Source organism: Grus americana, chromosome 15, assembly GCF_028858705.1.
Source record: "Grus americana isolate bGruAme1 chromosome 15, bGruAme1.mat, whole genome shotgun sequence".
Lineage (NCBI taxonomy): Eukaryota > Metazoa > Chordata > Aves > Gruiformes > Gruidae > Grus > Grus americana.
In genome coordinates this window covers 16,822,290-16,834,664 of record NC_072866.1, presented here as the reverse complement: position 1 = coordinate 16,834,664, position 12,375 = coordinate 16,822,290, and the positions used below count along the sequence as shown (strand labels likewise).

The 12,375-nt window shown below is 40.5% G+C and overlaps 1 protein-coding gene across 7 annotated transcripts in view; it reads right to left on the bottom strand.

The window, feature by feature from the left end:
- Positions 1–1,782: 1,782 nt before the first annotated feature.
- The window catches only part of SMG1 (SMG1 nonsense mediated mRNA decay associated PI3K related kinase), a 66,974-nt gene continuing 56,381 nt past the window's right edge, over positions 1,783–12,375 (bottom strand). For all 7 annotated transcript variants that reach the window (XM_054842487.1, XM_054842489.1, XM_054842491.1 and 4 more), the window contains 12 exons: positions 11,263–11,413; positions 10,983–11,172; positions 10,282–10,751; positions 9,330–9,467; positions 8,279–8,431; positions 7,771–7,950; positions 7,324–7,551; positions 6,679–6,890; positions 6,436–6,542; positions 5,529–5,708; positions 5,276–5,382; positions 1,783–4,380 (listed from right to left, as the gene is read on the bottom strand). In XM_054842487.1, coding sequence (XP_054698462.1) covers positions 4,303–4,380; positions 5,276–5,382; positions 5,529–5,708; positions 6,436–6,542; positions 6,679–6,890; positions 7,324–7,551; positions 7,771–7,950; positions 8,279–8,431; positions 9,330–9,467; positions 10,282–10,751; positions 10,983–11,172; positions 11,263–11,413 — 2,194 coding nt within the window. In that variant the 3' untranslated portion in view covers positions 1,783–4,302. The remainder of the gene's footprint in view (positions 4,381–5,275; positions 5,383–5,528; positions 5,709–6,435; positions 6,543–6,678; positions 6,891–7,323; positions 7,552–7,770; positions 7,951–8,278; positions 8,432–9,329; positions 9,468–10,281; positions 10,752–10,982; positions 11,173–11,262; positions 11,414–12,375) is intronic.

Sequence of the window (12,375 nt, the reverse complement as noted above, 5' to 3'; positions counted from 1 at the left end):
CGGAAGAGGTGGGCCATGGCACCGCGGGGCCCTGCCACACTGCTTGACACCCCCTCCCTGTGTGGCCTGGCCTTTTGAAGCATGACATAACGTGAAAAACTGATGCGCGTGCATACATACACCTGTGCGTGCTTATAAATTTAGTTGTTAAAATCAGAGTCCTAATGTAGAAGGCAGAGAATGGAGAGAGCAGTAGCTCAGAGTGTGGAAAACCTATTCATCACCTCCCATACATTACCCGAGTTACAGAAAGCCAGTTGTTTTCTGTACACTTCGATGTATGACACAGCTCATGCTGCAATGTGATGCTTCTTCCTACACAGAGATTCTCTCTTAGCAGATGCACAGACAATTAAATGCCCAAGCTAACTTCAAAGCACCTTTAAAAGGAGCGGTTTAATTGCTCTCTGCACTTAGACCAGACAGAGACAAAATTTACATGTTATGCCTCCACCCATTCATCATACCTAATATAATAAATGCATCTCAAACTTTTTTCTTATGCTATTAATAAAAAATTAGTCTGATGGGTGGCAAAATTGCTGTAATCAGCTGTGTATTTAAGTACATACAAGAGTAGCTTTATGTAGCATTGGTATTTTTTATGAAATTCTTTAAACCAGTAACAGTATACTCATGAATAACTATTTTCCACTAAAGAAAAAATATATGCATGTGTTAATTTGGTACAGTGTTAGAAAGGAACAGATGGATGGCAGGTGTCAAACGTTTTTCCAGTATAATCCTTTAATGCACAAAGGAGGGTGTATGCTAATTTTAGAAAAACCTGCAAAAAAAAAAAAAAAGGGAAAAAAGCAAAGAAACCTTTGAAGTATTTGAGTGTACTAAAGCAGGATGGCCAAAAGTCTGGGCACAGAACACCCTGATGAGTAATTGAAAGCAAATTAACCTTAAGGACTACAGCGTTTCGAAAAACGGAGCTTTAACCTCTCCAGTATTTCTGAAGGCGTAGTTTTTATATGGTGCTTCGCATTCAGGTACACAAAGCAGTAAGGATAAATTTTAGTTGCTCAGTTTATCAGAGGGGGGACAGCACGACGGGGTTCATGGCTGCTGCAGTTCCCACCACAGAGTTTGTGCGGTGAAACCCCCCCAATCCCTGCGCAAGGTGACCTCGCATTAGCATCACTGCTTTTATACAAACCTCATTCAGTTTTCCTTGGAAAACCACACACACACACACTCCCCTCCTGGGAACGTCCGATTAATATGGGAGACCTGAGTCTTCTACAGATACTTGAAAAACTACAGACAAAATATATCGCCACTTAAATACACTAATCACTAAAGGCAAAACTAGTTGTTGCAAAGGAAAGACAGATCGAGTGTCTGCAAAGTACTAAAAAAATTAACTGTACACGTTATAATTTCAATTTCAGTTATATTGATACTGCTGTTATTCCACCCAAACATCCTAAGGCACCATTACCTTTTACAAGATATCGTGACTGGTGCAGTCTGATTTACTATGCAAGAGGCACGCACATGATCTGCATCTGAGGTTTAACCAAGACTGTGCCAGTCTGCCACGCTGGCAATGTTCACCAAGAAAAATGCGTCAGCACGCAAAAGCCGACAATCCCACTAACTCCAAAGCACCTGAGCTGTCTCCTCAACATTAGTTACGCAAATTTAAGTCTCTAGAATCCTGCTCTAAGTCAGGATTTGTTTGGTATGTGTCTGTAGTAGGCACTGTATTCTCCCGTAATTTTCACAACCACAAGCAGCTTTGCATACAAGGAAATTATGAATGCATTTTAATTTTATTTTTTAAAACTTTATTAAATTACGCAGTAAGAACCCATCTCCACACAAGTGTTTCATTTCTGGATAGCAGAGGTATAATACATGAGCCACAGGTGAGCGCATTACCCCTCCCTTCCCCCCAGCTTCCAAGAAACCAAACAGCATGTATAATACACTCTTGTTACTATGGTCTCCAAACAGATTGTTCGCAAGGTTATTTTTAACTGGAGAAAAATGAAAAGGACTGACAGTGTCAAGTGTCTCGTTCTGCACACGAACGTTCTTCACCTTTTTTCTCACAACGCGTGGTGCGGCAGAGGGCTCGGGAAGCAGCGGCAGTGGAATGCGTTTGCACAGGTATCCTCGGCTCTAAAGCCTGCCGCTTCCCTAAGCGGGCAATCGGAACACAAAAAAGGCCGTGTGTCGTTTGAGAATTCTCACACATCAAAGTGCATGTCCATGAAAAATTGGCAACAGAGGAGGAAGCGAATTCTAAGACCTACTGAGGAGGCAGAGCAGTCAGCATAGTGCAAATACTGGAAATAATACAAGTTCCTCTATTACTTATGCCTGGTGTTAATTGATGTTATCTGAAAATTACCAGCCAAGCTTTCTACTCGGATGAACTGCTGCGAATCCATTCCGTTACATGGATTTTATGCCAGTAGTGAGCTTGGCTCAAATCCTTTAATACTTAAATTTCGATTGAAAAAATGCTGTAATTTAAAGCATGTTTTGCCTCTGAAAAGTGACTAAAATGGCATAAAGGATCTTCCCATGTCTATCGTTTTTCAGCAACTGTGCGTACCGAATTCAGCAAGTTTACAAAAGAGAAACCTTTCATACAGAGCTACGCAAGTTTATTTGGGTTGATCGCTGGTGTGCTGTGTTTCTGCTTTAGCTACCAGCTCCTGTAAGACTCCGTAGCCATGACTGAACTGTGCTAGGCTGGTTTGCTCTAAGAAAAGGAAGCTGCCTCTTCCTAAAGGTGTCCCGCTTCAACGAGGGAGCGAGAAGTCTTTTAGGCAACCGACAGACAAGCAGGACATCGACATAAGTAAGAAGATGCCATTTTTAGAGACTTTTCTGACCGTAATCACACTCCGAGTGCAGAACTGATTACAAAACCAAGAGCCTTGGAGGAAGATTCCCTATGGATGCATCATTGAACAACCATCTCTAGAAGTAATATGGCAAAGGAAAGTTACTTTGCAGAAATCGTTACAGATCTAGTTGAGCAAAAATTGGAGAGTCCTTCATTTCTTGGATTATATGTATACCCCTGTGAACTGAAGCACTGTAATTTACAAGTGTAAACTAAAAGTATTAGGAAAGTGAAGTAAAAAGCGTATCACTCTACCTCCACCAGAACATCACTTTATTGTTCATCTGTCATCAACAATGTAAAACTCTACTAGATACTCTATCCTGGTTTTTAAAAAGGTAAAGATTACATTGGATTAGCTACGTCGTACAAAAGAAACTACAGCAATCACAGTAGAATGAGATTGGAGGGACAATTTGAATTACAAAAAAGTGTACACTGCAAGCAGAGGGAAGTGCACATTAAATCAAATGCCTGTAGGATTCATTACTTTTAGATGCACAGTGACTATTTTGAGAAACTGTACATAATAGAATCACAGAAATGACTTTAAAATAACCAAAATTACATTTTGCATTTGACCATCCAACTCATAAGTAATCATTGATGTTCTATATCTTCAGTGCTTTTGGAAACTTTGTTTACCAAACAAAATGTAAGTTGTTAATTTGACTAAACTGCGAAGTAGAAGGATCGAAATAAAAAGTATATTGGAAGTACGCCTAACCTACAAGAATAAGCCAAGAGGGGTGTATGCAAGGAGAGGCTGGGAGGGAGGAGAGACAGGAAAGAGGAAAGGGAGAAGAGAACAAAGGCTTTTTCTTCTATCTCAGAAGTTCTTCCAATGCAGCGTATATCTGATGTACAGCTCTTTGCTTTCAGTCCATTTCTGAAGTTTACATTTTGTAGCCTTTTTCCGTACTAACTGGTCGACTCAACCAGCACTGTTGCCACGCAACGAGAGTAACAAGAATCTGAATGCATCAAATCTTCCCTTGCTGTGATTTCTTCATGGCCCCATTTTTTCTGTTTTTCTTTGAACAGGGTTCGGTGTTTCCTGAATTGTTCACAGGGTCAGGTGGAATTGAGTTCCAAATCGCTCTGCGGTTTGTAGCATCCCGATTTCTTTCTGCAGCTAACCCCCAGACACGTTTGCAGTTCTTCCGTAGCAGAAAGACAAACCGTGTTGTTCAAGCGGTGAGCTTTCACCCTTGACCGTAGGGGTTGCAGACCATTGTGTTTAGCGTATCCCTGAGTGCAGCTATCCTGCAGGATTCACTTCCCAGTGCACCGAGATTTCCTAGGTTTCCTCAGATTAAGCCCCAGTATGCATCACCACCGACTGTGGTGCGGCTATGGATGCCTGAGGCCGAGTTGATTCTGGTGGATGTCTGACCTCGCTGAACCAGACTGATCTGCGCTCTCCCTACTCATACCCAGGCAGTCCAACCTTCATACAGCTGAGCCAAGTTATCTAGATTAGTTGCTTCCTTAATCACAAAGTCAACCTATTAAAAAGGCCAAACAAGTAATTAAAATAAGCCACTTTTTTTTTTAGTGTTTAAGTGATCTTAACATTTACTGTTGATGTCACCTGCAAATACAAAGTTTCAGTGAAAACATCCATAGTAACTGTAAACTTAATCTCACATAACTGTGTAGTTCATGTAATTAATAGGAATTTGTACTGGAGGGGCAAAAAGATCATACATCATTTCATTCGTATCCCATATCTTGAAAATAGTCACAACATTCTCCACTTAAGCTGAAGGGGAGATTTAGATTAGATATGAGGAAGAAATTCTTCCCTGTGAGGGTGCTGAGGCCCTGGCACAGGGTGCCCAGAGAAGCTGTGGCTGCCCCTGGCTCCCTGGCAGTGTTCAAGGCCAGGTTGGATGGGGCTTTGGGCAACCTGGGCTGGTGGAGGGTGTCCCTGCCCATGGCAGGGGTGGCACTGGGTGGGCTGGGAGGTCCCTGCCCACCCAAACCCATCTGGGATTCTGTGAATTTACGTGGACATCTGGGTCCCCTGACTCCTCTCCCAGAGACAGGGGCATGGCTGTGTTGTGCTGGTAACCAGACAAGTTCTGTTTAGACACATGTACAGATCCCATCTTCTCCCTGGGTAACAAATGTTAGCTTGCTGACTTACAAAAGGCAATTTTACCCAATTCATGAGTTGGTATAAATCTATGATATAGGAAACAAAAGCATTTGATAAAAAAAGAAATGCAGCAATACGAGGCAGCAGCATACCTTGATTTGCGTTGGAATATAAATCACACAGCTCAAAAGGGACCCCCTCACACTAGGACTGCAGTCTTTCAGCACACATACACACAGGCTTACTACCAAGTGTTTAGAGCAAGGACTGGTACTGGAACTTTACTGTTTTCAACTCACCTGTTCAGCAACAGACATTCTCCTGTTAGGATCCACATCTCGGCCCTCTAACTTGGCTTTGACCCGCTTCCACACGCTAACTGCATATGAATTTCTTTCCTGCACGGCTAAAGGTACAAAATAAAATTAATTCAGTTTTACATTCCCACACAGAAGCCCACTGAGGTGTTTTGGGGTTCTTTTGTTGTTGTTAGTGGTGGGGGTTTTGGCTGTTTGGGGGGTGGGGGGGTGGTATGTTAAGCCCTGTATTTACCTTTTCCTGTTTTAGGGTCCCTGGCTGTCTTTTTGGGACTACAGGCAACACTTTTGCCAGTTCCTGGGACTGTGCTTGGAGGAGTGTCTGCTGACGTGGCAAGGTTTTTCTGAATTAGCTTTCTTGCATTCTGCGACATCACCTCTGGCTGAGTTTTCTGCCCTGTATTGCTACGTACAGCTGTAAAGAAAGTTTAAAAGCGCTTAAAGTATTCAAAATAATATATTACAGATGCAAGAAAAAGCACAATTAAATGCATATCAAATGCAGCTATCAGTAGGTCAGTACAAATGCATTTTAAACTGGTATTTTAAACTCTGCCCCAGTTGTTCTCTCTGCAATCTTCCAGTTTTCTAATTTCTTTCACTTCATAAACAGGAGGTTTTGTTCCCTTGCAAAACATTTATTTACAGTAAGCAAGTTTTTATGGGCTTTTAACCTCCAATTCTGTCATTTCGTATGGCAGTTATGAAATGCAATTCTTGTCCTTGATAGAAATCAGGAACCTGTGCTGAGTCCAAATACTGAGAGTAGAATAATCCTTTAAAAAGAAATCCATGCTCATGAGAAACTTTATTCCTGTTTTTAACTGTAAAGCAATAACAATTTTGTGAACATGAATGCATTTGTAGGATTTCAGGATTAATTCCAAAGTCACCCTACATTTTAATACTAACTTCGGAGATCACAGTTCAGTTGATATATGCTGAATATACGCTGGAGTGAATCCAGATCTTGAAGGCCATGATCAAGTGGTCATTTGGTATTGTATGCAGAATGGCTTGAATTTTATGGGCTTTTATAATCTGATAGAGATTGTTTGTATTTCAAAATTTAATTAAAATTATGATCCCCTCTCTAATATCAATTCCTGATGTTTTAACGTTTGTGCTTTTTCAAGTATTACCTGCAGCAAAGGTTGGCTGATATGTAGCAGCTGATGTTGGGCTTGAGCATTCATTTGATGTATCCGTGACTAAGGGTGATGCAAAACCCACTAGATTATTGTAGACACTAGGAAACATAACGGAGTTGATAAATATTCATGCAGCTACTTAACTTACTGAAAACTCAAAAGGAAACAGTCTGTTCCTGCTAGAAACAAGGAGACAAGCAGAACGCCTTCACCTGAGAGAAGTGACCTCCTTACCTTTGGCTCTGTGTTTTTAGTTCTTTCAAGGTGGGAGTTATTTCCTGCAGCATTTCAACATGTTCCTGACTGCGGACCTGACCCATAACCTGAACTAATGTAAACAAAACCGTCTGAATATTATCTTGCCACGATTTATATTCGCCCAAGAACTGCCTAACACTATTCTCATAGGGAACATCTTCGCCATCTGCCAAAGCCGCTTCTTCATCCTGTAACAGAGATGTGCAAAAAGGTTAACTGTTTGATATATTTTGGCTGAGAGAATAAAGTTGAGCATTTCTTTGCCTTTTCAGCGCCTCAGTTTGTCATTTGACTACAAATAACCATAATTTTCAGTAGTTACATTTCAAGAAAATAAATTTGGAAAAGATCAAATGTTTTACTGATTAAAAGCCAACAGGCTTTGTAAACACAAATAAAATCTTTCAACTGCCCAATGAGAAAAAAGGTTTAATTCAACCAAAGCCTGAGTAGCCTAACTCTAGAAATAAAGCTTTATATAGTCATTTCATCTCTAAGAATCCAGGCCTTTAACGCCATACGCACAAACACATTTTCCTGTTTCTAGATCCTCTAAAAAGCACACGTAGTTACAACTATAAACCGCTGGCATGGTTTGGAGCAATAAAGTTTCAGGCATACCTTTGCCATAGCTTTCAGCAGATGTTTGACATCTCCAAGTTGCCTGTTATGACCCGTGAGCACAGTTTTAATACTATCCACCAGATTCTGAATTGTTTCACAGACTGTTTCTATTTGTTGTTCTCTCTCCGTTTGTACTGTTCTCTGGGTAGATATTTCCTGGGTCAGCTGCTTGTGCGCCGAGTGAAGCCACTCCGAGCTGCCGATCGGATGTTCGAGGCCAGTGCCCTGAAATAAAGGAACACCGCTCTATCTGTATCCAGAGGTAAAATTCAATTACTGTGCAGGTGCTACCGCCAAGTGCTCAGCAGCTGATGGAATGAACCCTGTAGTCCACGGCCCATTACAAGGTACACGTAACATTAATTTAGAATGAAAGACAAAAGTGAGGACTCACGATTACAGCAATTCTGTAGTGTCACCTATTTTGCCTTCACCTTTACTTACCACTCTCTGAAGCAGGCGAAGCTCCAGTTCAGAGACGGAACTGTTGAACTGCGATGCAAACGAGCACATTTGCTGACAGCGTTTGAGAAGTTCAAATAACGCAGCATCAAGATTTAAGGCTTCCGCTGTTCTAGTACGCAAACTCTCAAAATGAATGATATTACTGCAGAGGAAAGTGACCTGAAAAATCAAAGCAAGAGTAAGAAAAATTATTCCAATTAAACTGTCTGTTATACAAACTGCATTTGTTCCGTGTCCTCAGAAGGGAGAATTTTAAATACAGCAGTAAAACTGCTCCGTTACATTAGCGGTATCGCTTCAGGACCATCCAACCCTGCAGCAATTCTCCTAGGGATTATTCATATCGCTTTTAAAGTGGGATTCCTGGAAGTATTTAGTTATCTATGTTTGCTCATTAGATGCTGAGGAGGAAAAATATCTTCTACACAAATCCCAGGTACGAAATAAAGAGCGAACACACCAAGTCAACGGTCCTGTACTTACGTACCTGACTTGCCCTTTGACTTTCTTTCAGTACAAGGTTTCTTCTTTCAGCAATAGTGGCATCAAAATCTTGCAAGACCGGTGCCAGCGCAGGATTAGCACCTCCTGCCCATTTTAAACGCTGCTCAATACTTGCTTCAAGTGCCGCCAGTTTCTCCTGCATTGGGGAAGAAAGAAAAAACCCCACAGATATAAAGTATAGTGATATATATTATGCCTAACTTTAATAAAGTTATATACGTAACACATGCAGACATTCTTATACCCATAGGTATAAAAAGGATGTGATATTCATAACTGACAAGAGCTAGCTTGTGCTGTTTAGAGGTTTATTTTCAGCACACATCACAACTGGATTTGTGATGGAAATACAGTCATCTGTCTAGATTTTAACCCACCAGAAAAAAAATAATTGCAAAAGCCAGTTAGAAGTAATCACATTTCTAGACTAAAAATCATATAAAATCATATAAAATCATAGGAGTCCTGAATTATTTTACAAATAATCTTCAAAAAATTATTGCAAACATACCTTCACAACTAAAAAGGAAGTTAAAATTTGAGAAGCTAAGCAGTATTTATTTTAAACAATTAAACATTCCATATTAGCAATACCCACAAGTCTGAAAAGCTGAGCCAAGCCACAGTACACAGAAACCTTAGCACGCAGAGTAACTGATCTGCCTAGATCTACAAAGGAAGCTTCTGACACTTTGCTAGTAAAATGATAGTAAGGATGATTTAAGTCTGACAAACTTAAAGAAAAGGAACATGATCAGCCTTCAGAAGGAAAGGTACTTTCACATATTCCTATTTTCGCTCATGAAACAGATTTACTGATATTCCAGAGAGAATATTTTGTATGAGACAGCAAAAATCAAACAATATCATGATATATATATAGGACAGACTGAAAGAGATCAAGGAAAATACCACTAAATTTGTAGTTTGATAGCAAGAGAGAGAAGATAACAGAGGTGGCAGGTAATTCTGCAGCTTGTGTTTGAGTCACATTCCAAGGTGCTGCTGAAGAAACCTCCCAAAAATAGCAGTACCTGCACTGTTGCAATCGAAGCTTCAATCTGACTGAGCGTGTGAAGTTTCTTTTTCATGCTGGCTAAAATTGCAGAACGAGGTGGAGGAGTAACAGAAATGGTTTGTGGGCGACTGATGAGGAGATCTTCATGCTGCCACTTTAAGAAAAATAAAGGGAACACTTGATTATCAGTATTGCTCAGCACAAAACACTTTGCTTCACAAACAGCAACTCTTGTACTCCGGTACGCTTCGTAAGTCAGGGCACAATTCGCTTGCGACGCATTAAAGACAGTTTTGCTTACCAGCCCACGAAATGGTTTATTAACTGACATGGAGAAAGCCTTTGCCCTTAACCTGCAGATGACTACGAAATGGAGATCAGTGATACTACAACACAACTGGACACCCACGCACAGTTCAAGGTACACGTTTACCTAAAGCCACAGAAGAACGTTTTCAGGATTGATACTGCTGCTATTTATATTTTTTTTCAGGAGGCAAACAGCGGAGCAAGGAGACAGTTAATGCATTAAAACTTTGAAGGAAAGGCACAAGATGACATTCAGCAATGCTTTAAACCCTCTGTTTTAAGCAATCTCCTCCCTTTAAGTCAGTCTTTCTGAAAGAAGGGGGAGAATGGGACAACATTGCTAGTAAAAAAGCCAGCAAATGACTTCTTTTCTAACAAATGACTTAATGGTTACTGAAAAATAATTACTTGTATTGACTCAAAAAAGAATTTACACATTGCTACATTTGCATCTTATAAAACAGCTAGTCTTCAAAAGCAGCTAGCTCTAACACTTTTTTTCCTTATGCATTTACAGAATAATTTAAACCCAAAATACTTTATCAAGTCAGTTAAAATACTATAAAGCTCATCCAGCAAAATATAAAGGTCTTGTGGTGTTCAGACACAGTAACTAAAGCTCACTTTCCAGAGACACAATTTGGAGTGTATTAACATACCTGGAACATGGCAATATGCAACTGTACTCTCTGAAGACTGGTCTTGCAAGATGAAATACTGGTTTCCAGCCTGCGCACTAGATCGTGCTTCTTCCACGCTGTATCATATGAGCTGGCCAACACTGTTGCCCTGTTCATGACCAACTGTGAGAACTTGCCAATTTGGATATTGTGCTCCACAGCTTTCTTGCACAGGTCATCCACAGAAACTTTGCTTTCTGCTCCAAAGTCTTTCGCCTCTACCTGAGCAATGATATCAACGCCCAAAGCGCTGATGAAACTGCACAAAGTCAGTCCCAAAGCTTGATTTGGAAGGCCAATTAAAAGCTGTCTCACGAAGTCAGCTGTAAAAGCCTTGATTGGTTTGGCCATTTGGTCTTCACTAAAGCAAGAGTTTCTGTAAAGCGCTTTCACATTGACTATCTGAACAGGTCCATTTACTGCATTCTGGTCTTCGAGGGAACTGATGCCTTTCAAGGGAAAGAAACAGTATTTTTGTCATAAACAAAACATTTAATGCATCTCAAAAAATATTATCTGACTTAGAAACACAGCAAGATTCCAGGAATTGATTTTTAGTTTCTGCACACTTGCCACATATGAAAGGTAAGTTATGGTAAAATCATTTTACATTCTTTTCAAAAGGACACAGGATGAGAAGCGGACAAAGCGATACTGGGTATTTGATAATGTTTATTTACCTGACAATGTTTTAGAAAAGGTACCACAGAGCCTGAAAAATTCTTTAATTGTTTGCAGTCTCTTCAGAAAGAAAATTTCCTCTAAAACTTGCCGATTATTATCATCGTCAAAGAAGTTAACTTGCGTGCTGCGGGCTTCCCTAATTATGTCAATCTTACGCCAAGCAACAGGTATTTCCATCTTGTTTAGCTGAGCAACATAAAGGAAATAAATTAGTTTTGTTTTTATAAAGCTTTCATATTCCTGACTCAGACTACTCTGAAAAGAACAAATCCATACCTTTTCAATCAATAAACCAAATGCAGTTTCCACTTGAGCAAACATCCCATCAAAGGCTACCAAAAGCATCTGACCAGCTGACATTTTGGGAGTTTCATCAACTGAACCATTTCTTGGCTGAATCAGCTCACCATACTGAGCGTGAAGTACTCTTAAAAATAATAAAAAAAGAAGGTTTACACGTTTTTGCTTAGTCTACAAGAAATAAACAGGATTTTCTTAAACTGACTGATCCCACAGCTAGAGCAGACTGGAGTTAAGTTGCACCTGACCAAGGTGACATTTTTGCAGGCTCGTCCTGCTCCCTGCCCCGCTTACCACCTGAATCCCAATGCTGGTCCCATGAGAACAGCCAAGGATGCCACAGAAAATGGGATTGTGTTAAAGGACCAGGTACAAAGCTAACTTAAAATACAGGCAGAGGATACAAACTGTACTTCCTATGAGTATGGGAAGAAGTGATGTAAATAGCCCCTTTCCTTCCTTGAAAACCCAGCACTGGTTTTATAATGGACACATTTAGAATTAACTGGAGTATGGGGTAAAAAGGTGAAGGTTATGGCTGAGATGGTTTAGCAGCTTGCCACTCCTGAAAGGGTGGTCTCATCCTCTCCCTCCCTTATAGGGCTTTTGACCCTCAACTAACAGGCTGAGCAAGTTTGCCAATGGGCAAACCAAGAAGAAAATTAACCTAAGAGATAAAAAGTAAATTGTTTTCAAGTGGTATAGCAGCTGTCACTGTACCACTGATGGAGCCACCATAACTGGCTCAAAGGCAGCAGCAAGATCACTTCTACCTGGCAAGAAGCTTTTTGAATGGCTCGGCTGTCTACCCAGCACGTCCCCAGAAAGGCGCTGTCCCACGTCGCAAGACACACAATCTTTTTGTTTGGGTGGGGTTTTGTTTGTTTGTGTGTTGGGTTTTTTAATCAAGTCACTGATTTACTATGCAAAAGCTGCTCATCAAACCTCCTGAGGAGAGGAGTGCCATGGTTACAAGCTCTCCCTTTCACAGGTTCCTCCTGCAAACTATCAACCAGTCCCTAGTTTTAGTATCCTTTAACTTCAAACACAAAATCACAACTATGTATTCTGGAAAAAGTTGACTACCAA